Source organism: Takifugu flavidus, chromosome 5 (assembly GCF_003711565.1).
Source record: "Takifugu flavidus isolate HTHZ2018 chromosome 5, ASM371156v2, whole genome shotgun sequence".
Classification (NCBI taxonomy): Eukaryota; Metazoa; Chordata; class Actinopteri; order Tetraodontiformes; family Tetraodontidae; genus Takifugu; species Takifugu flavidus.
Genome location: NC_079524.1, coordinates 7,501,650 through 7,529,016, shown reverse-complemented (window position 1 = coordinate 7,529,016; position 27,367 = coordinate 7,501,650). Strand labels below are relative to the sequence as shown.

Genomic DNA, 27,367 nt, shown 5'->3' with positions numbered 1-27,367 from the left:
GAAGTGCATGTCGTTTTGGGTCACGCCGCACATCTGTAGTCGCGATTAATTTTCTGACTTTATCAGTAATCTTTAACTGCCTTTGCATGTTTTCCGTGTTCGACATGCGCGACTGCTCACATGGAAACAGTGGGGGTTTCCAGACAATGAATGCTGCGAAGTGGAAGGAATCCATAGGCACGAGCACGATTGTACATATAGTCCATACATACCTACATCATAGGAAACAGATTAGAAAGTCTGCTGCGCGCTTGGGTCCTCACTGTTGCTAATGCTGCGGGTGTTGGTGAACATCATGTCTGTTATGTAAGAACCTGATAGTTGCTGTGTTAGAGCTCAGGGCTGGGCTGTATGAGATGAGGGGTAGGGCCAGGGAGAGAGAGAGAGAGAGAGAGAGAGAGAGAGACTATAACAAAGAGGGCAGGCTTTAGAGACAGCACAGAATGACATGGATGGGACTGAATGAGAGAAAGAGAGAGAGGTTAGGACTCACCAGTTGGCAAGATAATCAGAGCCAGGCCACTTATTCAGAGCTCGGTGGACAGCTGGTGTGATGGGTGAAGAGGCTGCAGGCTGAGACCGCGTAGACGAACACCAACAGGGTTCAACAGCACCATCCGGAGACCCTGAGTAACTAACAGGATCTGGAAAGAAGACAGGGACACTTTAACCTGCAGACAGGAGGGAACCTGAGATGCTGCCACTGTGAATACTCTGAGGACACCTGGACAAAGAAGTAAAAGCTTCTTTTACGTTCTTTATTCTATTGTTGTTACTGACTGAGTCGTGCCAACGGTTTGGTATGTTGATCGTTCCCCTCACATTCTCCTGAGGCTCTCCAAAAGTAAACATCACTTGGTCCATCATATTTGGCTCATTCCCCATGGGGAAAGAGTGAATGCCACTGCACAAGTGAATCGTGATAACAGCCAGACTCAACTGTGGGACCGTCCAGAGAAGAAAAACTCCACCTTTCAGCTTCCCCGTCCGGTGCACATGTTGCAACAATGGAGACTGGACAGCAGGACCAAGCGGACTACACCCTGGTTCATCCTTACAGATCGGCAGCCCTGATAAAGTGTCTGAATCATGTGGTCTACTGAGAGCATGGAACCGGAGGACGCACACAGCCCGGGCAGCTTCATAAACAAGGTGGATGTGCCTGACCACGCCCACTACATCGTCGCCTTCTTTGTTTTTGTCATCGGGGTTCTGGGCATGACTGGAAACGTGCTGGTTATATTTGCCTTCTACAGGTGAGTTCATGCAAGGGCTTTGTGTTTTTATTCATTGCTGTACTTTACTGCAGCTAATCTCATATTATCAGAGTTCTTAATTAATCAGAGCCCTACTGAGATGGAGCGATAACTATAGTTCTCACTGCCTTTAATTTCTGGTTTATAGGGCAGGCAAGCCTCTCAAATTATGCCGACAGATTTGTCCTGGCTTTAATTCACTCCAGAGCGAGTTGCCGTGTTCGTCATGTCTTTTACTCTGCAGAGGATCAAATGGGGTTTAGAAAAAGCCAGCGATTACCATTAAAATAATCCATGCTGCACAGTGTCCTGGCCAAAAGATCATCTTTCTTCCAAAGCAGTGCAAATAAATTACAATTATCATATCTGGAATACCATTTTTCTTATAATATTCTTGTGACATAGGTTAAGTTACTGCCTGGATCATCTACACCAAATAAGTTCTAAGCACATCATAAGCAGTGACTGTACACAATGCAAATGTGATCTGCGTCTTACTGTTAATCCCCAACGTCAAAGTAAAAGTAAGTTATGTCTAACATTGTGTGTGAATGATGTGCTTTTGTGTGAGTGTGTGTTTTGTGCGTGTAAGAGAGAGAGAGGGAGGGTGGGGGTGTGTGTCCATGTGTGCGGGGGTGGTGTGTGCGTGTGTGTGTGTGTGTGTGTGTGTGCGTGTCAAAAGCTTTTCCAGTTTTTCCAGGAATTGTAGGTGCTTTATTTAACACAGCATAAGGAAGCTTCCTGGGAAATTGGGGTGCATCATCTTTTAATTCAAGCAACTCACAGTTTAATCAATAAAGAGCTGTGGAGATGGACATTGGGTCAATAGCCGGACTCATCATGCCGATGTGAGCGCTGGTTCAGCCAGAGTTGATTTGCACTGCTCATATATTGAGTGCTGACATCATGCTGCCTGTAATTAATAACAAAACACACAAGTGCTGCTACATCTGGACAATCACGTACGCTGAAGACAGGGTTCTATCTCCACCAGAATGCATTGATAGAATGTGATTGACCGTATGATTTACTGGATTCATGATTGTTTTCCTGGTGTCTTTCCTGTGTCTGTAGCAATAAGAAGTTACGCAGCCTGCCCAACTACTTCATCGTGAACTTGGCAGTCAGCGACTTCCTCATGGCGTCTACGCAGTCGCCAATCTTCTTCATCAACTGTCTCTACAAGGAATGGGTGTTTGGAGAGATGGGTAATTCCTTTCCATTCCGACTGATGTCATACGCCGCCAACCAGCTGTTGCCCCTCCTGAGTTTGTGGTTTGTTTTTGTAGGCTGTAAAATGTACGCCTTCTGTGGCGCCCTCTTTGGCATCGCCTCCATGATCAACCTGCTGGCCATCTCCATTGACCGTTACTTGGTGATCACCAAGCCCCTACAGACCATCCACTGGAGCTCCAAGCGAAGGACAACTCTGGCCATCCTCATGGTTTGGCTCTACTCTCTGGCCTGGAGTCTGGCTCCTCTCGTGGGCTGGAGTAAGTTCAGCCTTTTTCATATTGCAGTTACGTTGTATCCAGTCAACAGACTGATTACTGTAATCCAGCACTATCACCAGCTGTCGCCCAGATGTTCACCTGAAATCCTGATCTGCAGACCCAGAGACATCAGGGCTACAGCGTGCAGAACTGCTTGATGGTTTCCTGGATATCAGACTCCATATTTTTATTCCTGTTTTAATGTTCTCTAATCCCATTAGGCTCCTACATCCCCGAGGGCCTGATGACATCTTGTACGTGGGATTATGTTACATACACACTGGCCAATAGGAGCTACACGATGATGCTGTGCTGCTTTGTTTTCTTCATTCCTCTGGCAATCATTCTCTCCTGCTATCTCTTAATGTTTCTGGCCGTTCGCAAGACCAGCAGGTACCAGTGTAAATTAAGTTTTCTAAAAAGACCCCAAAGAAATCCACTTCTGATCCTGTGTTCCCAAAACGAAATTCTACTTAAAGCATCAATATATATCTTTTTGTTCTTATATGTACTTGAGATTTTAAAAAGTAGTGTTTTTATTAACAAATGTATTAAAGCTTCTCACGGATTTGGATAAAACAGCACAACGTACACTACTTTATTTGCAGTCTGTATTGGTCATACACACACAGTCATGACGTTCCACCCCTGCGGTGAATCCAACCCTGATGTGCAGCGTCTGGGGGGTCAGATTCACATCCTGAGTCAGTGCCTCGTTCAAAGGGTCCGGCTGTCCACTGAGCCAGCCTGTTGTCCCCACTTTAGCACTTCCACTTGTGAATTTGCACATATCATTGTTTGGTAAAGACATAGCCCCCTTCACTTGCTGTGACAAATCTAATTAGTTCGTTATTGCCTGTAACTGGCTGGTGTCAGAGGAGCTTACAGTGAGATGACAGACAGCTGAATCCTCCTGCCACATGAATTTTTTAAGGCAGAAGATCAGTCATCCAGCTAACGTCTACATCCAGTGTCTCACTGTCCTCTTTGTTCTCCTCCGCCATCAGAGAAGTGGAACGTTTGGGCACTCAAGTGAGAAAATCCACCCTGATCCAGCAGAAGTCCATCAGGAGTGAGTGGAAGCTGGCAAAGATCGCCTTTGTGGTCATCATCGTTTATGTCCTCTCCTGGTCACCGTACGCCTGCGTCACACTCATTTCCTGGGCTGGGTAAGACACATTTCAGAACTCAAATATCACATCTATCACTACTTTAACGATGCTGCAACAGCACATGTTGTAGCACAACTTTAAGGGATCACTATTTTCTTCTTGCATCCTAAAGCCTGTTTGTGAATATAAAAAGGAGATTTGCCACTGTCTGATTTCAGACTGCAGCATGTTTTAGGTTCACAGCAGACACAAGAGGTGCCGTTTTGTGATTTTTTTCTGACTGACCATGGGATAAATCTGAGACGGGAAGAGCAACAACAAGCTTGATGTGGATGAGACATTTCAGGAGATACAAAAAGAAGAGGTGGGATAGAGACTCTGGAGGCTTGGCATGCTTACAGCCGCAATGGTGCTTCAATTTGAGCTTTTCGTCACTGTAAAGTCCACAAAATCTAGTAAACTGGCCTCTGTTTCTAGGGAAAAGTTCACCTGGGTGAAAAAACACAGAAAGACACTGCAGATGATTTAGGTGCATCTCACAGTCCCAATCAGACTGTCTGTGAATGTGCTCACATCCAGAAGCCTTGGGGTCAACCTGCAAGCAGGATGGACGAGATGGAGGAGAGAGTCAGGGACGAAGAGTGATAAAAGAGTAGCTGCGAGGGTGAGAGGAAAGAAGGAAGAGGGTGGGAAGTGATGTGGATGGATCATATCAGGAATGACAGCATCACCCATTAGATGTTTATTCAGAGATGGTTTGGACACGTGCTGAGGTGCGACACTGAATATCTAAAGGTGCCAGGAGGCCTAAAGAAAGACCAAAGTGGAGATTTATGGATGAGTAAAGAGGACCTGAAGATTATTGGGGCAACATCAGAGGATACAGAGGACGGGGTTAGACAGAGTTGAAAGGCTGTGGTGAAACAGTTGAGAGTAGAAGATCTTCAGCAAAGTGGTTTGGATTTATTGATGATCTTTAAGATGTCTGGAGTGTGTTAACAAACGCAACAACCTTGGGCTGATGGGATGACACACAACCTTGCACAACGGGCAGGATTGATGAGGGCTAGGACCAAGCAAGTGTGTGAATGTCGAGACTGATTGAATATATAGTGTCCGAAGTGCCACTCTGAGGTCAGGCTGTCAGCCCGCTTACTGGATTATATAAGGCTGCATCAGCTAGAGGTCAAAGGACCTCGAATGAGTGACATACAACAGGCGGTTACTCATATGTCCTCAGCTGGCCCAGGCTTGCACATCTGCATCCACTGGGACTCACAGTAAACTGAAGTGTTGTTACGCAACTTTGCCTCTTTTTTTTACACTTTTATACGAAAAAAAATTTGCATCCGCAAACATGCACAGCTGGATTTACCCTGCCATGCGCGGCAGCTGGCACATTCTGGCTAATCCTTGACCCACGGTGCCCCTTCGGGATGTCACTGAATAAAGGAAGGGAACAGGAAATATAAGTTAGCAGCTGTAGCACTAAAAGCAAACACCAACTTTATGGGGTGTTCTGATTCTTCCTCCCTTTCTGTCTGTAGGCATGCCAACATCCTGACGCCATACTCCAAGGCCGTCCCGGCCATCATAGCAAAGGCTTCCACCATCTACAATCCTTTCATCTACGCCATCATACACAACAAGTACAGGTGGGTTTGAAAACCAGCATCGCCGCGGTTGTTTTTTTCCTCTGGTTTCTGTCCGAATATTCGCCCTCCTCGCTTCCCCTCGTTAGGATGACGCTGGTGGAGAAGTTTGCCTGCCTGTGGTTTTTGTCTCCCACTGCTCGGAAGGACTGCATGTCCTCCTCCTCCATCAGTGGGTCTTCCATCAGGGACTCCATCATCAGCCGACAGTCCACAACATCCAGGAGCCACTTTATTGCAGGTTCTACTAGAATGGTAAATGTTAAATCAGAAATGTCCTTGATATTAAATGGACCATAATCCAAGAGAATCAACACCTGAATGTGACCTTCCCTCTAGAAGCTGCAAAACCCTATATAGGTAGTTTAATCACTTTAAACAAATTTGGTCCATCCTGCATCCCCATAAGGGAAAAACAGGAAAATGGATGTTTAAACCATATTCTCCACTATCATTTATGGGTAATTTCTGACCCAATAATGAAAAAAGCACCTTTTTCCTCCCCCCATAAACAAAAAATAATTTCTCATTCATCTTTCATGCAATTTATTTTTTCATTGGATATAATAATTGGAAAGATATTATAATTCAGAATTTGCAGCACATTCAGTGTTTACCATCACATTTAACACTGCTGGCTGTTGCACCTCACAATGTGATGGAGATCAGCGTCACCGTCCTCCTTGGATTAATCAAAGGACTATTCTCTTTTTTTACATGGTTTGTCTCAAATGTCCTATCGTCTCTCTGCAGGGATTAAAGGACGTAGAGTTGGAGCCCTTGGGCAGGAGGTCCGATGGCTCCTTCAGAAGATCGTTGTCATGCAGACATTCGTACAGAAGCATGTCACACAAGAAACGGCCCCAGAACGTGATCACAACTGTGACCAAACAACAGGTAAGAACATCTGTGGTGCTAATAATCACCAGGGTTCCTTTGTGTGTACGTACTCACACGTTTGTGTTTTGCAAATCCACTTTTCATAACCTTTTATTTTAAACCTCACCAGCACCAGTCTACCATGAATGAATCACTGAGTGGTGGTGAGCATGAATTGGTGTCCACCTCTCTCACCGTGGCCACTCTCCCCCTGCTAGTTATTACCAGGGGTCGAAGCCAGAGTCTGACCAACGAGCTTCCACAGGGGCCAGGGGGCAAAGACGGACTAGGCAGCCACAGGAGTGACTCTTTTGACTCCTTACATTTTGGGAGGCTCTCCTCAGTGAGTCCCGGGTTGCCTGCAGGTGTCCCGCGCATTATTGTCATCAGTCCCACGTCAGAAAGCAGACTAATCAAGCATGACAGCGCCTGCCTGGAGGAGAGCGTGGAGGCGCTGGAGGACAGCGTCTTCACCAGCTTAAACTTCTCCTCCGAGGTCTTCCAGGCGGTGGAGCTCCTCTCCTGACAAACTTCATTCACATGACCTTTTAACCGACGTATCACATGACTGGACAACACAAAGCATCCGTGTGAGAGTGTCACAGTTGCCCGGACTACCAAAGTGTTGAAGAACTGTGGGCGCAGCAACGATATGACCCAGCTCTGGCGTGCAGCGTGCAGCGTTGAGGCTCCAGCAGGGACACGGACGACCCGAGGGGCAGCATGGGTTGCAGCATATTTTTCTTAGATCCCTTGAAAATGACAAGCGCAACAACATATTTTCCCGAGCTGGAGGCCCAGGCTTGACAGGCCAGATTCAGTCAGCTGCAACGTGAACATCTTAGCCCGGCTGATGTAAGAGTCACTGGTCTGGGGTTGTAAACGCGAGCACAAATATGACCGAGAAAAAAGAGGCAAATGTGCAATAACTGCAGCTGAGAAACAAAACAAACCACCAAAGGAGGGATTTGGGTCAGTGGGAGTCTTTGTATCAGTAACAAATTGGCATGATACGTCTAAGAAAGGAAGCAAAAGTAATAACTTGAAGTTGTGAGGCTGCACGTACAAATCCTGTCCTGCATTAGGCATTGTGGACTTTTCCAAGCTTTTTATTTGGACAGCGAAAGTGATATAATGTCACACTCTGACAGGTGGTGGTTTTCTTTGCTTTGGATTCTGTGTTTGTGGTGATTTTTAATATGTTGTGTGATTATTTTGACACACCACTTTACTGATGCTGCTCCTATAATGTAACCAATCCATTTTAAAACTGTGCTCTTGTTGCTTATATGTACTTTATTATTGATGACCATTTACATGGGCCCCATCACAGACTAGATTTATATTTATACAGTAAAAAGGGGGTGTTTATTGATGGTTGTGGTGTTTTTCTGTGCTTTTATTCTGTTTTTCAAACCAAATAAATTTGTACATTTCACCTGAAAACGTGGCTCATCAAAACACACTTTGTGTGGGCAAAAATTTGTATTAATCTGACTAACAAATGCACAAAGGGCACACTAATCTTCCGCTGGAGGGCGAGTGAACGGCCCATTACAGCCACAGTCTTCTGATTCGTCCTCAGTGTTCTGGTGAGCTCACAGTGAGCTTGGATTAACTCCTGCGCCACATATACTCTGCAAGATGGGCAGCAGTGATGAACAAAATGGCAGTCCGGTGTTCAGTGTGGTTCTGTTCCCCACAACACTGCATCTGCACACAACATGTAGCATACGGGGTTGAGGTTAGGGTTCCTCTGTTAAGGCAGAAAAAAACGAAGTCAGTTCATGCTATGTCCTGATTCTATAAACTGTAATGAACAGATAATGTGAAAAAAGAAGAAATGCTGAAAATGATTATCTTTAAGACAAGGCAAATTCCATTTACTCCAAATGACCGCTAGGGGGAAGTAATGAACCGCTTATTGGCTATTGGGTCGTCTACTGTACCTACCTCTTCACACATGCCGTGATTTATTTATCATTCTATTTCATAAAACCTTCAGGGGAAGATGAGATAACAGTTTTCCTGTGGTGCAACAACCGTGCTTGCAGACATAAACAACAAAAAAGTCAGTTCTGTGTCAAACCAAATAGTGGGAAAAAGAGCTGCTTGATCAATAATATAATTGTTAGGATTTGCTTCTGAACATGGCCTCAGGACTGTGTGTGCATGTGCATGTACCCGTGTGAGTCTTAGATGACATCACTGTGCAGGGAAGGTGCAGTGAAACCAAAGCTTCTCCCGGCTGAAACTGGAGATTTAAAAATGTCCAGTCCAGCACAGCAGCCCTCTTATGTTGAGTTAAACAGGGAAAGACCTTCCTTCACCTTTTCACCTTTTAGAAGCCCCTCAGTAAAAGTGACTGCCTACACCCATGCATGCTCACTGCCTCAAGCACCTTAACACATACATCTGGAATATTAAATGTTACGAAAAACAGATGAAGAAAATAAACTAATTTTAACGATGAGCCTACTTTATGATCGTAGCTGTTACATCACTGTTTTATGAGATGAGGGACCAATCCTGATGGAGCCCCCCCCTTTCTGATATACTTTGATATACTCAATGGTCAACGTGGGTGTTTTATGTTTTACTGGTATTCCCTCATGTAACTATAGACATAAATTACAGATTTAATGTAATGTTTCAAAGGCAGTTATTGTTACAATTCACTGAGCCTATTCCACATAACAATGTTTAGCTTCTAGCTACATGCTACAGCACAATGTTCCTTTAATAAAGATAAACATGATTATTTATGAATAAATAAACAACAAACAATTTTTTACTGTTGTTTCAAAAACATTATGAAGGCCATCAAGACAAAATCGAACAAAGTGTGAGAGTAATTATAATATATCAGAGCACCAAATGACCTCAGAAGTATTATGTTACATGTACACACGCACACACACGCACACAAAAGGAAGGATTATGAGAAGGATTAAGCATTGTTAATTTTAGTGTTGATTTAATGTAACCTGGTTTTATATGAAAATGGACAGTGAGCCTGACCACCAGCAAAGATAGTAGTGATAGTGTGTGAGTGTGTGTGTGTGTGTGTGTGTGTGGGGGGGGGGGGGGGGCAGTTAAGGGAATGAGGCTTAGGTTAGAACTGGGCTAAACCATAAGAACCAGGGGGAACAGCAATGTCACCAACAGTTTTGCCCTAAACTCAACCATATCACTACTCATTAAGTCCCTAATGAGTCCCTACTACACATCCTTGTTTGTGATCAGGTGGCAGTCATGTGACTGGGACAGGAAGTGACATTTTTCCCAAAATGGCAGCATCACCTATATGGGAACTTGAAGGAAAAAGCTCTTTTCAGAATACTTGTTTTTTGGTACTAAAGGTAAGTTTAAGCACATTGTAGGGCTTTGATGTCGTGGGTTATATTACATTTGATCTGGAGGGATCATATTGCTTGATTAAATTAATTTAAAACATGATATTTGATTAGTTTTTAAAGGGAATTATCTACCAGCACATATCTTTAATAAAAAGGAATTTAATTGGAAAAAGAAAAACAACTCCAAAACAACAAACATTAGAAATGTGTTCTGTATGTTCTACTTATAGTAGTTTATGTTGTTTCCATAATTTTGAGGTTGACTGCTGCTGGTGACCAGGGGAGGAAACAATTCCACAGATAACAAATAACACAATAATCATTTTTAATCTTTCACGTGGGGTCCCATGTGTTGGGTCAGGGGTGGGGGCAGCAGGAAGACTGTACCCGTGGGGGTGGGGCAGTATTGATGTTTGCTCATGCATTAGTCTGTGCTGAAAGGAGCAGGTGCTTTGATGCCCCCCAGAGACCCCAGCTCGTTCAGCACAGCCTCTGAAATACTGCCTGCAAGAGAACGTGAGAACACACAGGATACACCTACAGAATCACTGTTTTTGCTTGTTTTACCACCTCACAATAACTTTATTTTATCCTCTTTTACCTTACATCCTGTATCCAAGCTTGATTCCTTCCTGCTGTTGGGAAACATTTGAGCTGAAAATATGTGTGTACAAGAAATATATGGTTCCTCTGGGTTTTTTTAGAGTAAATAGTGGGGGTGGAAGTACGCACATGCATCTTCCATGCATGATTGATGGTGGCCAGGCGGAGGAAGATATAATGGATGTTGTCTCAGGCTCAGAGGAGTTATGACGAGCTGTCAAGACTTCATGCAAAGTCACCAAAACATGTCGCACCACTTCTTACAGAAGTTATCAAGGGATTCCATCTTCCTTCCGAAAAGCCCTGATTCCATAAAACAACCTCTCATATGTTTGTCTTCCAGTTCCAGCTCTGAAAAAAAAATTGTGTTAACTGAAGTAAATCAGACCGCAGATGTGGAAAATCACCAATTTCAAATCCGGAATGTTAGAAAAAAAAGTTTCCCCCAGGAATCAATTTATCTTTTGTTTTCCAGAAGGTTTCTGGAGAATATTTCACAATGCCCCAGTGAACGTATGTGTGTATAATGTGCAGAGCAGCTGTTAAAAAAGCGGAGTGTGCGTTTACAGCGTCACATCACTTTTTTTCTACAGCCTTCTGGGAAACAATATTCAAAGTTTCAGAAGCAAAGAATGTGTGTGTGTGTGTGTGTGTGTGTGTGCGTGCATCTGTGCATGCAGGCTGAAAGCAGGTTGTCATTTCCACCCGTGCATTAGCAGAACCTGGTCTGTGCGCACCAGCCAAGCCGCTCTGACTGTAACTGTGCAGTATTTGCAGAGCTGGGATGGGGGATTAGTCGGGCTTATATCAATCTGTAAGGGGTCAGACTGATTAGACGGCTGGCAGACAAATACTCTCCCCATCACAAACACTCCTGCGTACACACACACACACACACACACACACACACACACACACACACACGTCACACATCATTTCAATTCCAAGCCTCCAAGCAGCAGTAACCATTTTCCACCTTACTGACGAGATTTCAACAAAATCTAAATAAATGTCCTCCAGGTCACAGCTGTTGTCCTCCTTGCTTTGTTGTGTGCGGGTGTGTGTGTGTGTGTGTGTGTGTGGTGTGGTGGGGGGGGGGGGGGTTTGGCAGAATGGAGGGTTGCTTCAGCCCTGTAGATGATGCATTAAAAGTCATTCAGAGGGCCAGATTATCATACCATCCAGGGGCGGAGCAAGTGCATTTGAGAACGTGGGTGTTGGGCTGGGGGGCTGCTCAGCTGTGGTCATTAAGCACATGGAGAGGTGAGCATATGGGGACTAGAATAGATCACGGGGCAGAACAAAGACCTGGCAGGGTCTCTGAGGTTTCACAATATAGCGCAGCATTGTTACTGTTTGACATCATGATACCGTCGCCTACAAATCTCCTTTGTCGTCCCAGATACAGTTTTTGGCCAGCAGGCACTTTTATTGACAGAAGAAGGAATTAATCAAACACCAGGACAGTGAGACAGACAAGCGGGCCTAGAGTTTAGAAACCATATCTTCATGGGAGCAGAGCTCCTGTCATAACAGAAGATTTAGATGTTTCTAAAATACCACTATTAGTCAAGCACCACTTGGTTTACTGCATGTCCTCGCCACCAGTGATGTCTTCTCAGGACACACACACCCTTAGTTTTCTATCATTGTGGGCACTTTCATAAACATAATACATTCCCCAGCTTCTTCCCCTTACTCTACCCATCCGATTAATTCCCTCATCCCAACCCTGACATAACCCCAAATCTAACCTCAACCATAAAACCACGTCTTTACCCTCAAACAGCCCTTTGCAGATGTGCAGCTCAGCCAAAATGTCCTCACTTTGCTATACCCCCCCCCCCCCCACACACACACACACACTCAAAACACCACTTGAGGGGACATTTTATGCTGTTTTTGCTGTGTTGCCTCTACATTCTTGCAATATATTGGCATTCTTAATGCTACCAAACAGTGACCTTCTGGAGTTCTTATCTTAATATTAGACCACAGACGCAGATGTGACAGTCAAATATATTGTATCTGTTTTTTTCCACACTAAACACTTGCATTTGTCAAAAGACGCTCCATCTCTGCAGCACAAAGACAGTCATGGACTCGACCCTCTCCGCTCCTCCCGCCCTCTCCCTACTGTTTTTGTGTTGAAACAAGGCTTTCAGCAAGCTACCAATCAGCCTGGACACGTGATCATGTGAGGGACATCTGGAATATTATTGAAGAAGTCACAAATGTTGTTAGAGGCTTCTTGATTTGTGTGTAAAGGTCAAATGAGCGCTCTGTTGCTGCCATTTCTAAAACCATCCAGCCACCGTCCGGATTTTCCCTCCAAACATCTGTTTCCTTCTCTGCTTTGATGAATGTTTTTGTGGGATTTCGGTCCTTTGACTCTGAACTCATCAGGCTCCCCCAACAAGAGGTGCAGTGAACACAGAGCAGGGCTCCATCTTGGCAAGAAGTTTCTGTGTGTGTGTGTGCGTGCGTGTGTGTGTGTGTGTGTACAAAGACAACATTGATCTGTCTGGGCTACAAAGAGAAACAGGCAAGTAGCATGTGAATAAGTGCAGATGCCACCAGCTGACGTGTGTTTCCAGCATTGATCAGAGGTGTGTTCATCGCTTCCTCAGAGGTTGTGGAATATACACACGCATGTTATTGATGCGTACATCTGTGTGATTAGCAGAGGTCTGTGCTGTCCTGGATGGACGCGGTGCAGCGATGTTTCCCTCTCTGTTGGTCCTGAGTTTGCGGGCACTCGCGCCTCCCACATGTGTGACGGCAACATGACCTTTGGTGGGACCTTTTAATTAAAGCCCCTGGGATGTGTTCTCTGATCCCGATCTGGTTACAGCTGTTTCCATCTTAAATGAAGCGGCCCGTAGCCGTGAGTCCGTGTTCCCAAAATATCCGGCTGGAAGATGAACTGCCCCCTCTCTGGTGCTCCCACCCCACCTCCCCTTGTCATTTTTGCTCTGTGTGATGCCCACAGGCTTTTTTCCATAACCCCCCCCCCCCCCCCCCCAATTCACTGCCCTCCTCCCATCAATTTTTCTCTGAATGTCGTTTCCTCCCATCCCTGATATCCCCCTCTCCATATCACCCCTTCATTCCTCCCCTTTTACTCCACCCATGGGCGATTCCCCTCCTCTGTCTCCTCCCCCTCTCCTCCCAACCTGATCTCTCACCATTCGTCCTCCCTCCCCTCCTCTCTCCCCCTCCACCTTTCCCCTCCCATCTGTCATTAGCTGCAATATAAGAGCATTTCATCCCCCTGTTCCTCCCTCACACACCGTGTGGGTTTGCTGGGAAGGGGACAGTTCTGGGGAAACTAGGGATTAACCAGATCTACCTGCCTGTGAAGGAGCACTTTCAGGAGTTTCCATTAAACAGGTACAGTCTTTCGATCGACACGATAATTAAGTAAATCAGAGGAGACACTCTACAGCCATGTCCGCAATTGCTCTGTAATTGCCTGCTAATGGGGCTTTACTGAGGGAATTAGAAATGCTACTTAACTGCTTTAGAACAATCCTGCAGCATCAGGCAGAGCTCTTTTTGTTAGTGAGTTATTTATCTTTGCAGCACATGTGTTTACATTTTCACCACATTACAAATGTGCGGCCAGAGAAACTAGTGGGTTGGTTTATTACTTGCACATCAGATTCGCTAGCACTGAGTGCATCGTTTCCCCTCTGCCCCGCTCTCTTGTGCCCTCTCGTTGCTTACCTCCCTTTGCCGTATGTGACCATAAAATATCAGGTGTATGCTTTCTGTCACATCCGCCCTCAGTTCTCAGAACGCCATCTAAAAGCGAGCAGTGACATCATTACCATCACCTGATCTGACTCTAATTTTCCAGTGATAAGCAAACACGTCAAGTTGGGACGCATCCGGCACAGTCAGGGAGACCATGAGCAGCAACTACAGCGTCACCCTCAAAGGTCCGGCCCCGTGGGGCTTCAGGCTGCAGGGGGGGAAGGACTTTAACCTGCCCCTCACCATCTCCAAGGTAGGACAACTTAAACTTTATGGAGACAATTTTTTTTTCTTTTATATTCTTTCTCTTCTCCGATGCCCTTTCTATCATTTCCTTTGCACTGAAGTTTGTTTTCCATAGTTTATCTAACTAGACAAGAGTCTCGGACCGCAAAATCGCCCAACATGTGATGATTTTTAGCTCCTTTCTCCTTCTTCCTCCTCCTTTTTACCACCTTGTCACAAACACTATCCATCATCTCCTCAAATCAACTCCTCCCTCCTCAGCGCTCCAACTAAATCATATGCCATCTGTCACACAGGAAACCTTGTCTCCCTCCCTCTACGTTCCACCTTACTGGGAAAGTGCAGCAAGGTTCCTTCTCAAAAACATTGCCTTTAGTCACTGTGCTTGAAGAGGTAATTCGATTGTGTCCCACTTTCACCTCCCGCTGTCCTTCCTATTCTTTTGCTGTCGTGACATGCAGGCAGTTAAACACACACTGCATTAACACACACACATATGCAACACACAGGCACACAGCAACACGAGACTGATGATGTATGGGTTGCCAGGTCCTGTGCCAATCTCTCTTGGAGCGGCGTTGGGTCGACGTGTTTGCGTTATTACATTGGATGCGATGTTTCTCCCACTAACTCAAACCATCTGATACACTCTTGTGGGTGTTAACATGAGGGCAAAATGGTGGAGGGGGAAAAATGAAAATGGAAACGAGCATCAAAACAAGCTGCAATTCTTTGTACACAGTTATGACAAGTGAGTGCTGTTTCATGACAAAGACAGTGCAGAGCTTTGGAGCCTTAAATGGAGCGCTCAGTGGAGCCTCCTAAAGGAGGAAATGGGGAATTATTAAGATCGTGCACATCCTTTCTTGGCTGTTAAATGAAGAATCAACATTTTTATAGTACTTTTCTTCAACATGGATTTTATAGATAATGTTCTTCGCTGATGATAATTCAGCAGGTGATCAGGAGGTTGAGTTCATCTACAGGGGACTGAACACTGCCACAATCTCAGGTGCTTCTGTGTATAGGTCCTTTTAGATTTGGGTCAGGTTACATCTGTGTGTAATTATTTTTGCCCAATTAAATCACTTTTAAAACACACAAAAGAATATTCTCTGTTTCTACATGTGCACAAAAGAATACATGCAAGAAGGATGCATCAAAGAGGAGAGAGCTGTTACCTAGGAGACAAATAAATGTAAACTGACTTTAATGGACAGAGGACACGAAAACGAATCTACACACTGTTTACAGACTCTGAGGGTCAGTTTACTGCCTTTCAGCAAGAAATGGGACCAGAAGTGAACTTAAATAACTTCACAAAAATCTTTAGTTTACTTCAAACAACCTCTAAGACACACACATACACACACACACACACACACACACAAACATACACACACAGCCACTTTTGAGTTATAAAGCTGGTTCTAACAAGAAACCACAGAATCGGGGTAATTAGGGAAAGCAGCAGTTCTGCCAAACCGCGCTCGCCCCAACACCAGCTGTTGCTAAGCTCTGCATGTACAGCATGTGAGCACACTCCGCTTCACTTCTGAGTGCGGGAATCTGATATTGTACTTTTAATGCATCGCAGGGTCGATGAGTGGTGACCTCAGCCGCGTCACATCGCTGCTGTTTTTAAGCGCTGTTCGGGAACGTTGCAGTTTGGAAACAACTGCAAGTGAGTTTGACAGAAACGTAAAAGGGTTTTCTAGGAAAAGCCCCACGTTCAAGTTTAGCCTCATTTACTGGGAAAACCGATAACCTGTTTATGGACCGAAGGATCTGCGAGGTACAAAGAGAGAGAAAATTGCCTTCCGCCTGCCCAGAGATAAACTTACAACACAATAAATCAATATTTAAAGCGTCCCGAGGACAGCCCATTTACGGGATCCACTGCTAAAATAATTTAGAGGGAGCCAGACCAGACAAACACGTCCATTAAGCTTCTAAGAATAGTTGCATCATGTCACAGGTCAGCTCCCATGACTGCACCCACTGGTCTCAGAGCTGCACCCCTGCGCCCACAGTCCTTTTCTTATTAACCACTTTCTTTTTTCAGAACAGAAGCGGTACAGTTGCAGACCCCCCCGACCCACGCGTGCTACGTTATATGTCGAAATAGAACCGGAAACAAGGTTAAGTTCCCCTCTCTGTTTACAATCTTTGTCTAACCTACAGGATCTTTGTAAAGCTGATGTGTGTCTAACACCACCGGGATGGGGGGTGGGGGGTGGGGGGGTTCAACTAAAGTGTATTGTGTGGTGGAAAAGTATCTTTTCTGTTGTTCCAACGCTGGACAAATCTTAGCAAGAGCAAAAGTATTTTTTTTGAGAGGAAGAAAGCAGGAATCCTGGCACTCGTATACAACGGCTGCGATCAGCAACACCCCCCCCCCCCCCCCCCCCAGTTGATAACAAGTGACCTCAGTGATGGTCTGCGTCTTTTCTCTCTGCTTTTCCGTCTCCGTCCTCCACTTCCTCTGCTGTGATCACATTGCATTGCGGGGGCAGCTGGAGCCTCTTGGCAGCTCCTCCATATGACTTGTCGGTAATTAAACCGATCTCCATCACACAATGGACATGCCTCCCCCCGGTGCATCTATCCACCGCGCTGGAGCCAGACGTGCGCGTCCTCATGGGGAGAGACTTGGATTCGGACGTCGGTAGCTTCTTTTTTGACATGAGGGTCCATCTCGCACTCCCTAAATCTTGATTTAAACCTGCGTTCTGTGGCTGTTTTTGTGGCTCCCCGTGACGTCACCATGATCTCACTTCGAAGCACATGTGAAGGTGGTTTGCGCCATTATGCCAGCGATGAGCTGAGGGAAAAGAGGGGATTACTTTTTGGAAATGCTCGGATTCCTCCGTGCTTGTCAGCTCCCCATTCTGTGTGGTGCCCTCACAAAAACGCTTCTGTCTTCGCCGGTAATGGAGGCACTAATCCATCGTGGAAGGCTGTGAGTGCCGCACATGTGCAGGCAGGAACCTTGCTGAAATAAAAGTAGCACTTTAAATCTTTACTCTCTTATCCCTTCTGTCAACCTCCTTGAGCGTATTAGAAACAACCTCTTAAACGGGCTGTTTAAAATGCACTGGAAAAACATCATTAAGTGAATAATATATGTTGATTTAACTCTCAGACAAATGAGGAATCTATCAATGGGACAGTAAATGGAGGGAAGGGAATCATTTATTTAATAATGGTTTTTGGCCCAAAGTCTCTTCTGAGGTGTCAGACCTCCCCCAACCCAATTAGAATTAGAACACATCATAAACAACTTAAAGTGATATACAAGCTGTTACCTTAAACCAGCCTTTTGGATTAATTATAGCCTCTGGAAGTGCCACTGATGACGCACAGCCCCAAAACTCTGCACTCATACCGAGTCAGAACAATCCAGTCTTCTGTTCAAAAGGCCGTATATTTCTGAAAGTGTGTCCACCAGCCTGCCAAACCCAAATGCCTCCCCTACCACCCCCCCCAAACGTGACAATCGCAGCATTGAATCTGGCTGTGAATACTGGCCTGTTTTCCTGGAGTTAGCAGAGAGCAATTAACTTTTAAAACACAAGAATAATGTGGTACATTTGTGGGTATTGATCCCAAATGGACTGCCCTTCACCCGTCCCTTGAAAAGGGTCCGTTCAGCACTCGCGTACAGTAAAACCTGTCATATTTAATGTTTCCCAGCAGGTTTATTGTTTATTGTCGAGCAATCAATCACTAGCAGCCACGGTACAGTTCATGGATTTGACAGGTTTAGCTCCAGGAAGCTTGCCGTAGGACCACTGTAGCGTTTTCCCTTTGGAATCATTTAGCATCGATACTGCAAGTTAGACGGCGATAATTAGACACTGGTGCGCCCGCAGCTTTAGACAGAGGGATAAACTGTTATTCTCAGATGCTTTTATTAGCCTGAGTACGCGCACATGTGCAAACACTCAGCATGTTCACAGTGATGCAGGAATGTTCCACCACTTCAGATAAGCGCTATTTTATGGCCTTAAAATGGTTGTATAACATGATTCTGCTCATTTAGGTTGTATTATTGGTTTGGGCTGGAGCTTTATCCATCTCCTTCATCTCAGCAGCATAAACCATTTTTCTCCTCAGCTGATGTGGCCGCCTTGACCTCATTCCATATTTAACGTCTTTCCCGGGGAAGCGCGTTTTCAGTCACAAAATAATTTGATTGAACTTTTCATTGTTGATCACATTTTTCCTGTGGAGGGTTACTATAAGCATCCTCATGAGCCCCCAAGCATTCTCTATAAGATTCTCTTCTTGTAAGGAATATCCAGTTAATCGATTCAAGGGCCAAGACTGTTTCCATTTCCAGACGCCGAGGTCCTTGTGCTACCACAGTCTGAAAAAGATGTTATTATACACAAAGTTGATGCAACAGTGAGGTATCCATGTGCTTCCTGCTCTCTCAGACATAATAACGCCATGTGACCCATCTGCCTGTCGTCTCTGGCGCTCGCTGTGCTGACAGCAGGAATTGTTCAAGGCACTCAAAGTGGTCGATGTGTGTTCAAACCAGACAGTGTTTCACCGCTCCAGTGAGCTTTTATTGCTGCATTTGAACTTTTTCTCTGTGTACTTAAAATCACACAGTGCACAGATGAACACACGCTGCTGAAAGCACAGATTCGGTGCATGCTTGTTCACGTTTGCGTGATTAATGATTATGAAATGAGCCATTTCACACAAGTGTGTGACCCAAGTGGGCGGTCATGGGTTATCCTGACCAAAGGGACACCTTCCACTGTTTTGGAAACTGAAGCTAAAATTCCAGTTTCGTCCAAGTACAGTTTGTGTGGCCTCTTTAGCTCGCAAGCTAATGTTTCATCAACTCCTGAAATCGCTGTCACTGTCAGGAGGAAGAAAGATAATTGGAAGTGTCTGTTCTGAATCACACATGACAACAATGTTATCTCCCTCTCAGGATGTTTGGACGGGGGAGTCATCAAAGGGCAGATTCCTGGAGGGTTATTAATATGTCGTGGCCAGGTGTTAACAGCCGTCTGTACACACTTGAGCTGTCACAGTGTCACAGAGTGTCTGATAATCCAATATGAATATTTACATTCAGTGTGTTTACATTAAACCTAAAAAAAACAATTACTGCAGCAGTCTGACTATCACGGAAACCTAAAAGTGCAATAAAACCGAGCTGAACTGGAATCAAGCTTTTAAAAGCTGGCGCTAACACACCCAGACTATATGGCTGACAGCTGATTTACTCCCGCATGTACTCAGACCAGTCAGAATGCAATTAAGCAGCCTCTGACTATGTTTTTGTCTGTCTGAGCGGTTTTAATTTCACGTTGACCCTCTTCCATCCGTTCTTTCGGTCCTCTGTGGTGGTGGGTGGTGCTGAGTGATGTTAGACTGTGGGCTAATATGACTAAAAAAGGTTAGATCCACGGAGCCTTAATACTAATCCGGGTGCAGAGCCTCTTTATTAGCCCAGCTCTCATCTGTCCCTCTGTCGGTCTGTCCGTCTTTGCCAGACAAAGACAGAGGTAATGGAAACACATGTAAGGCACCAATCTGCTCAAATACATAAATCCTCAGCTGTTGCTTCTTTTTCAGCAGAAACATGTTTTTTTTGGGAGAGGCGGCAGATTCCGCTTAATCAGCATTTGGGATGTGGATGGTGATTGAGGAATATCACAGGACTGGGAGTTTGCTCCTTTTAATCCGGCGTTAAAAATAATCAAATGACCTCACTTACTTTATACAAACTGGGACCTTCTGTGTGAGGACGGCCAAAATGTCACTTTAATTCTCAAAGTAGGTGACTTAGACGGTCAAAAACAACCCTTTTATTGCTATTATGACACTTTTGTATTTGATTTTTTACTTGAAGTGATGTGGTGTGAATCTTTTTGTGCACATTTTCCTAATTTGTCTGTCACATATATATAGAAATGTGTTATATGCTCAACACTTGTGAATTACAATGATATCTTCATCCTCACGGTGACGGAGGGACGGTAGTCACGGGTGTCGGCGGGCCTGGTGAGCAGCAGGTTCAGTTCAAAAAGAAATTCCTGAACCTGTTTCACATTAACCAGCTTCCAGTTCGTGCAATTAACGTTGTTTAGATGCAGATATTTGGTGCATGCCTTAGAAATCATTGTCAGAAGTCGGTGAAAACCACAGACAAGAGCCATGGAGCGAATGCATATTTTATGATGCGTCCACAGATGTCGTAAAACAGCCAATAAAAGAACTGGAATGTGTCCGCACCAAGTTAGTCCCCATTTGTGTGTAATGGCATGATTGCCTTTTACTGGCTCTAGATTTCCTCCACTTTGAGATAAACATGCGACTGTAATTGAAACTTTGTGTATAAAATCCTGACTGATATAAATAATGATAAAAAAGGCCCCGTTTTACAGTTTTTATTTTCTTGTTTTAAAAAGCTGAGGAGCCAGAATAATCGTAATAAAGGAAGGTCAGGAGAGAGAAGACGGAGGCTCCTGCTGTTAGACGTGGATCATTGCAGAGCCTCCGTCATCTGCTGGAACAACCGGGCCTTTAATTAGCTTATAGGCTTCTGTAATGGAATGGACCCATAAATCATGTGATAAGTACAGAGTGGAGGTTTCCGTCCCACATCACCTTGACCCACCCTATTCTCCAGACTGATGCTGGTCGTGCGGTTAACTTGTTTTTATTTTAATGTCTGTGCAGCTGACGGATGGCGGTAAAGCAGCCAAAGGTGGCATCACCGTGGGAGACATGGTTCTGTCCATCGACGGCATCGCCACCGAGGGCATGAACCACCTGGAGGCCCAGAACAAGATCAAGAGCTGCACTGGCAACCTCAGCCTCACTCTGCAGAAGTAAGCCACAAACTGAGACACAGAGCATGCTTCAACCCCCCTTCTTGATTTAAGTCAAGAACAGGAAGACATTTATCTTCATGACAGCGCCGGATCGAGACGCTCGCCTCCATACTCGCTCAAACAACCCTTTAGATTTGAGGCTGCGCTCCATTTTAACCACAGAGCCTCCACATCCATGCAGATGTTCACTGTTGTCTCACACACAGCAACGCCATTAGTTCCGCCTGGCGTGGAGCATCGGCCGTCCTAACACGCTAGCGAGTGCAAATTGTGCTCGTACTGGCAGAACTTCTGGGTCTGGGTCTGTTTTTTTTCTGTGGTCATCACGGTTAATGGTTCTTAAGTTGTGCCATTTTCTTCAGAGGCGCTTTCTCCTTCAAACAGTCACTCGCCGTCGTCACGACTCGTCCTCCTAGTCGAGGGTTAACTGAGCGTGTCCATTGAAGCATCTAAACAGCGACAGACTGAACGCATTAGCATGAGCTGGAACAGCAGAGTTGGAACATGCCGCGCGGTACTGCGGGGCTAAAACCGAGTCAAAATCTGCGTGTGATTTCTTTTTTATGATGCGTGAAGCGAGTCAGAGCGTAAAACGCCGCCGCGAGGGGGTCTGCGGAGGAGTTCAGTGCCATTCGTTATGCTGATTGTGGAACCGTGTTTTCATTTGAAAGGATTTTCTTTAACACGGAGGCATTATTGATTCATGCTGTAGCTGTGCAACATCTGGGTTGAAATAGCTTTACACGTGTCCTTTAAAGCATCTCTTTTTAGGGGTATCACTCATCTAACCTTCCATTTTCCCTTTGTGGCAACAAGTCCTGTGTGGTTTTGTTGCTGGGTCACTAAATGAAGTGAGGACAAACGCTCAGGAGCGTCAACACTGTTTCCTGTGTGTGTTTGTATGGGGATCAGCCATCAGAGCGGGGCCAGGGATCACTGTTACTAGTAGGGATCTGTTTCCTGTGGTAGTCAAAGCCTGCATGTGTTGTTAGGGTGGATGTTTGGTTGTTTTGTCCATGTAGACGTTTAATGAGGAGGGCGGAGGTCCATTTTAACATGTGCATAAAAACTGTGAGTAATCAGATAACTGTAATGGATCAGAATCATTTAAATCCTAATCTGATAATCAGATTTTGGGGCTGTAAGCATACTGACGTAGTGACGAAAGATTCAAAGTTTGTGTTCTTTGTAAAACATCTGGTCTTGCATTGATGGGTTTGTGTTCCATTTGACTTGGGATTTGTCTCCTCGTCACTCCAGAAGTGGCCCGTTGTCTTCTGATTACATGGTTTTACACGTGCACAGATGAAGAATAACATGATACGTCAGATTAACAGGTAGAGATGCACAACAACAGCAGTGCTGGAAGATTACCAGGGGTCTTAATCTGATTTCTAATAATCAGATGACTGCTGTTCTCTCATTCCCTGTTCACATGATCACCTGAACAATTTAATAACTCCAGAAATCAGATAATGGTCAGATTTCTATGATATGATTGAAGGTTCTCTATATCTGAAACGGTGCCATGCAAACCTCCGAGTTCCACTGTTGACATTTAGTGGCTCAGGCCAGTGACAGATCACATATGTGGAATTTGGTGTTTGTTGTTTTACTCAGCACATCACTCTTAACCCACGTTTTCCCTGTGTCTAGGAATGCACTCTGTATTGTTGGGTCAATAATAGCTCTCTAAACACCAACCTTTTGCACCGACCTGCTGGAGCCATTGTGGTCCGTCTCGCCTGGTCTGTCCTTGCAGTTCTTCTCCAGGGAAAACAGAATAACTGTTGAAAAGCAGGAACGGCAGAACCACTAGAGGGAAATTAGCAGTGTAATGGTATAAATATTTAAAAAGCACAAAAACATTGAAATCATTTCATTCTTCATGCCCCCCCCCTCTTCCCCCCGCCTGTTTTGGAGGTGTGCAACCACATTATTGAACTTGGTTACCATCCTGCAGTTTCTGTAAACCTCCGATCGTCCCATGAAGACATCACCGCTCCGTGTTTGGATTTATCAACATCCAGGCGGTTTATTTCACACAGCTGTGGAAAAAATGCCCTCAACTTTCTGGGAATTTTTCTTTTCGCTGTGTAGTTGTTCCCGTTTTAGCAGTTGGTGTCAAACAGAATTCTGCCTGACGAGACCGTCGAAAAGGCCTAATATCTCGCTAACGAGAGGCCGTTGCATCAGAACCCCGAAGCATATGGAGCGCACGTGTTCGTCACACGCACATGCGCACGCCCTCTTAAAGTGTCGCCAATGTTTTCATACTTTCCATTTAATCTATTCAGGCCGTTTCACAGCAAAACACTTCCCTACCTTCCGTCAATAATAATTAGAAAAATCGCTCATTATAGTGAATGATTAATCTTGACTCATCTACAGCAGCATCAGTGTGAATGTCAAAAATCCAGCCCAACCCAAATTAATAATTCCTCTGTGACTTTCAAAGTAAAGGTGCTGAGTTAATTTGGCCAAAGGCTCTTTAAGTCAGAACTTTCACAGAAGTCGTCATGGAAAACAGCAAGGTGAGACATTCACTTGCACCGGCCGACACTTTCTTCTGCGCTAACCTGCTAATTTTATTTCAAATTAAACTTTAGGAAAATATTGGCTAAATTGAATGGAATGTGTCTGAAACTGAAATACGAGGTGTCGGGGGAGGGCGTCTTTTTGACGTTCGTGTTGCCCTGTTGCACACGGGAGCAGCCACCCCCGCTTAGAGAATATGGTTTGGTCCGCTCTCTGGCTTTATGCCGGCAGTCTTTAATTGCTTTAGAAGACATTGTTGGAGAGATGTCAAAGGAGAGTTTTATAGGTAGAGAAACTGAAACAGGTGGCGGAGGGTGAAGCTGAAATGTGGGTGGCAGATGGAGAGAAGTTTTGGAATGAAGGGGAGGTTCGACATAGAGAGGGAGAGAATGCAGATGGAATCAAACAGAGGGGAGGTTTAATGACGAAGATGTTACAGATAAGGGAAAGTCGAGGCCTTTAAGAGACATTTTAATAGTTTTTTCTTTTTACACACTACAATTTAAAGATGTGACTTTTACACAGATCAGTTGTTGCTGAACTGGATCCATTGTTACTCACATCAAAGCACGTTTGACTGTTTGACAGGAGTTCACGCCAGAGTGGTTTTTCCTTCAGGTGGTCCTGAACTGCTCCACGGTAGACCTGAGCTCAAACTTTCATCACGGTTCCTCTGCACAGCGCAGGTCTGATTCCAATAAACGAGCTCTCACGCAATGAGGGCAGGTTTTGCAGCAACGTTACAAAGGCGCTTCCTCTAATCACGGAGTAGATCTCACCTGTTTCAGCAGCGGGGCATCGGCGGAGGGGCCAAGCTGATGGTAAAGGTCACACACTGAAGCCGGTGACCGGCCTTTTTGAAACACGTCAGCAGGAAAGACTCCATCGCATCCAGAAATCCTGTGCGGTTCACGAGCGCACGCACCCAAACCTAGAAACGCACACAAACAAACGCCGGCTTCGTGGCAGCTGTGCGGGTTATTCTGAGTCTGGATGTTGGCACTGTGTAAACTGAGGAGGGGAGGGGGGTTATGTAAGGTTGGGGTATGCGTTTTTATTTTGTTTTACATTATACTCCGTTAATAGATGCCGCTGGGGTTGAAAACGAGGAATGCACGTGTGTGTGCATGTGATGCTAACTGTAGCCTGGGTTAGGTTTAGGGTTAGAGAACCGATATCACTGATAAATGGTCCACCTGAAGATGCTTGTCTGAACATTTTTATCATTTTTAGTGTAAATATTCCTCCAATTGAACTTTGAAACTGTCTGCACGTCCATCTAATGGCCTGTCAGCATATGATGATGTAATGGATTATGCGCGCGTGTCCTGGTCCGATTCCACTCTGATTTATTGCATATTTGGAGCTTTGGAATTAAGGCCAGACAGGACAACATGATTTAAATGGACTGACCCAAAATGATCTTTAATTAAGCTTAGACGGACTGAGATAATTAGACCGTCCATTAACTAAAAACTGGAGACACCATTTATCTAAAAAGCATGGATTAGCCCCCTGCCCCCCCGGCCGAATTAGCAGAAATAAGCCTGCAGTTACACTACCTGAAAGAAAAGGTTTATATTTTAAAAACAGACATTTTGATCATGTTTATAAGTAGTATGTTGCAGGTAACCTGCATGTCTGACAAAAATGAAGTAAAAATATTGAAAATTAGACAAAGGAACTTTGTTGGAATAGGTAACGTGTTAGTTCATTTCAAAGACTTAGACTCCGTCCTGCGTCCTGCGTCCTGCAGTGGGCAGATCACATCTGACAGAAACTCCACGCGCTGATGTGATTTCTGTAACTCTACAAACGTATCATTTTAGTACAAAATGCAGGAAAAACAGGTAACCGAGCCAGTATGTGCTCCGTTCCTTAAATGATCTGCTGGAATTCGCATGTTCGGTGTTGTTGCGCATGTTCGAACCAGTGAAAAGTTTGGAAAAAACCCTGGAAGCAAATTATAAGACGGAGCTGGTACAGTAATGTAATGTACACCAGTAAAACCAGTGGGAGACAACCGGGCTGGAAAAACCAGGGGAGATTTCCACCCCGGCTGCAGGAGTTGCAAATCCTCCGTCCTCAGACCCACTGTGCACAGCTGCCATTGTCACTTACTCCCCTCTGATGTCTGCCAAAGATCCTCTAAAGCCGAGAGGGCTAAACTGGGCTCACCTGTCTCTGTCTGTCATTGGCCTGCTGTATTTGCCAGTGACCCTCTCAAAAGGGATGGCCGCCATCTTTGGCGGAGCCGCGAGCATTCCGCTGCTCGATTATAACACGCACCACTCCCTGCCCGTCTGTCGTTTGAAGAAAAAGCAAAACGTACGAAAATGACATTTCCTCAGATAACTCTGAGGTCAGGAACTGCTGAGCTCATCTGTCTGCTTTCTTAATTCTTCTCCACTGTTGGCCAAATGTCCACTTTCTGGCGCCAAGAACGACCGTCTTTAGGCCAGACATCCATGTTGAGCGACATCCAAAGAGGCAGCTGGAACAGTGGGAGGAATCATCTGGGCTGATTAGACAAGGAAAAGTAGAAAGTTTAGTGTTTCACAGGCGCTGAGTAATTGTTAAAAACGAGCTTTCGGGGTGTGAGACGCAGCCCGAACATAAATTACGCGCTCGGCCGTGTTGCTCCAAATAAAATAAACTTGTAATCACGGTCCGAGTTGTTTCTGTAATAAATTGCAATCATGTTTTGAAACTCGAGACAATTAATGTCCCAGACAGTTTGCGGTTCCCACAAACTGTTTAAAATTCACACCATTATCAGCTCAGGGAAGCTAAGATGGATTTAAACTCAACCAAAACAACCCGCTGTGTATTTATTTATACTTTTCTTTAATGATGTAATCAGATGACAGCAGATTCATCTCAGTCTGAGTAGATTATTATGAAGTGAACAGAGCAGTGTGCAGTTTGGGGACACACTCATCCCTTCTCTGACCTTTTCTCACCATTATCCTCTTCCAGGTCATCTGGGGAAAATGTAGTTTTACACTTAAATGAAGAAAAAAGACAAGATGAGCCTTGAGAGACTTCAGGCAATTTGTTCTGTATGGGAGCCAGAATGGCTTTACGGTCAGTGCTGATGTCAAGCTTTGTAAGATATGTGGCGGGGTGTCACGTGAAAGCCCGTGTACAGAAGGCCGGCGTGCGGCGAAGAAAAAGGACAGCTCAGAAAACAAAAATCAGATGGTAAAAACAATCAAATGAGCCGGTTACGCTGTGCAGATATGTGTTGACCCCTCAGCAGACCCACGGCCAGATGTTGATGGGGAAAGACCTCCTGGTCCAGCTCTGGATCATTTTGATGGGCAGCCTGTCTCAGCGCTGGGTCCAGTTCCCAGGACTGTTCTTCTCCTCAGAGTGCTCTTGAATCTGACAGTGAGCCTCCACAGAGAAAGACCCGTGCAGTTTAACAAATGTCTCACTACTGCTCGTGTCGAATGCTGCGGACACGGCGGTGAACCTTTGATTGATGAAGCGATTGTTCCACGCACGATGATGTACGAAATGCGTGCCGTAATTTAAGCCGTTTTAACTTCTTTTGCACCTGAGGAACTTTTATCATTTTAATTTAGGTTGTTGAAAAACT

The 27,367-nt window shown here is 45.0% G+C and overlaps 2 protein-coding genes across 6 annotated transcripts in view; both read left to right on the top strand.

Moving 5' to 3' along the window:
* Window positions 1-370: 370 nt before the first annotated feature.
* opn4xb (opsin 4xb) lies at window positions 371-7,855 on the top strand. Of its 2 annotated transcripts, none has more exons than XM_057033910.1 (9): window positions 371-1,256; window positions 2,331-2,464; window positions 2,546-2,749; window positions 2,971-3,142; window positions 3,757-3,918; window positions 5,409-5,516; window positions 5,603-5,768; window positions 6,267-6,410; window positions 6,523-7,855. In XM_057033910.1, the coding sequence occupies exons 1-9, from the start codon at window positions 1,090-1,092 to the stop codon at window positions 6,916-6,918; spliced, it is 1,653 nt and encodes a 550-aa protein (XP_056889890.1). In that variant the 5' UTR covers window positions 371-1,089; the 3' UTR covers window positions 6,919-7,855. The 2 variants fall into 2 exon arrangements, with proteins under 2 accessions (XP_056889890.1, XP_056889891.1); XM_057033911.1 differs by having other exon boundaries at window positions 375-1,256; window positions 6,611-6,931.
* Window positions 7,856-13,586: 5,731 nt separating this feature from the next.
* pdlim5a (PDZ and LIM domain 5a) overlaps window positions 13,587-27,367 on the top strand; it is a 31,370-nt gene continuing 17,589 nt past the window's right edge. For all 4 annotated transcript variants that reach the window (XM_057033639.1, XM_057033637.1, XM_057033636.1 and 1 more), the window contains exons 1-3: window positions 13,587-13,747; window positions 14,217-14,366; window positions 21,071-21,222. In XM_057033639.1, the coding sequence (XP_056889619.1) occupies window positions 14,268-14,366; window positions 21,071-21,222 (251 nt within the window). In that variant the 5' untranslated portion in view covers window positions 13,587-13,747; window positions 14,217-14,267. The remainder of the gene's footprint in view (window positions 13,748-14,216; window positions 14,367-21,070; window positions 21,223-27,367) is intronic.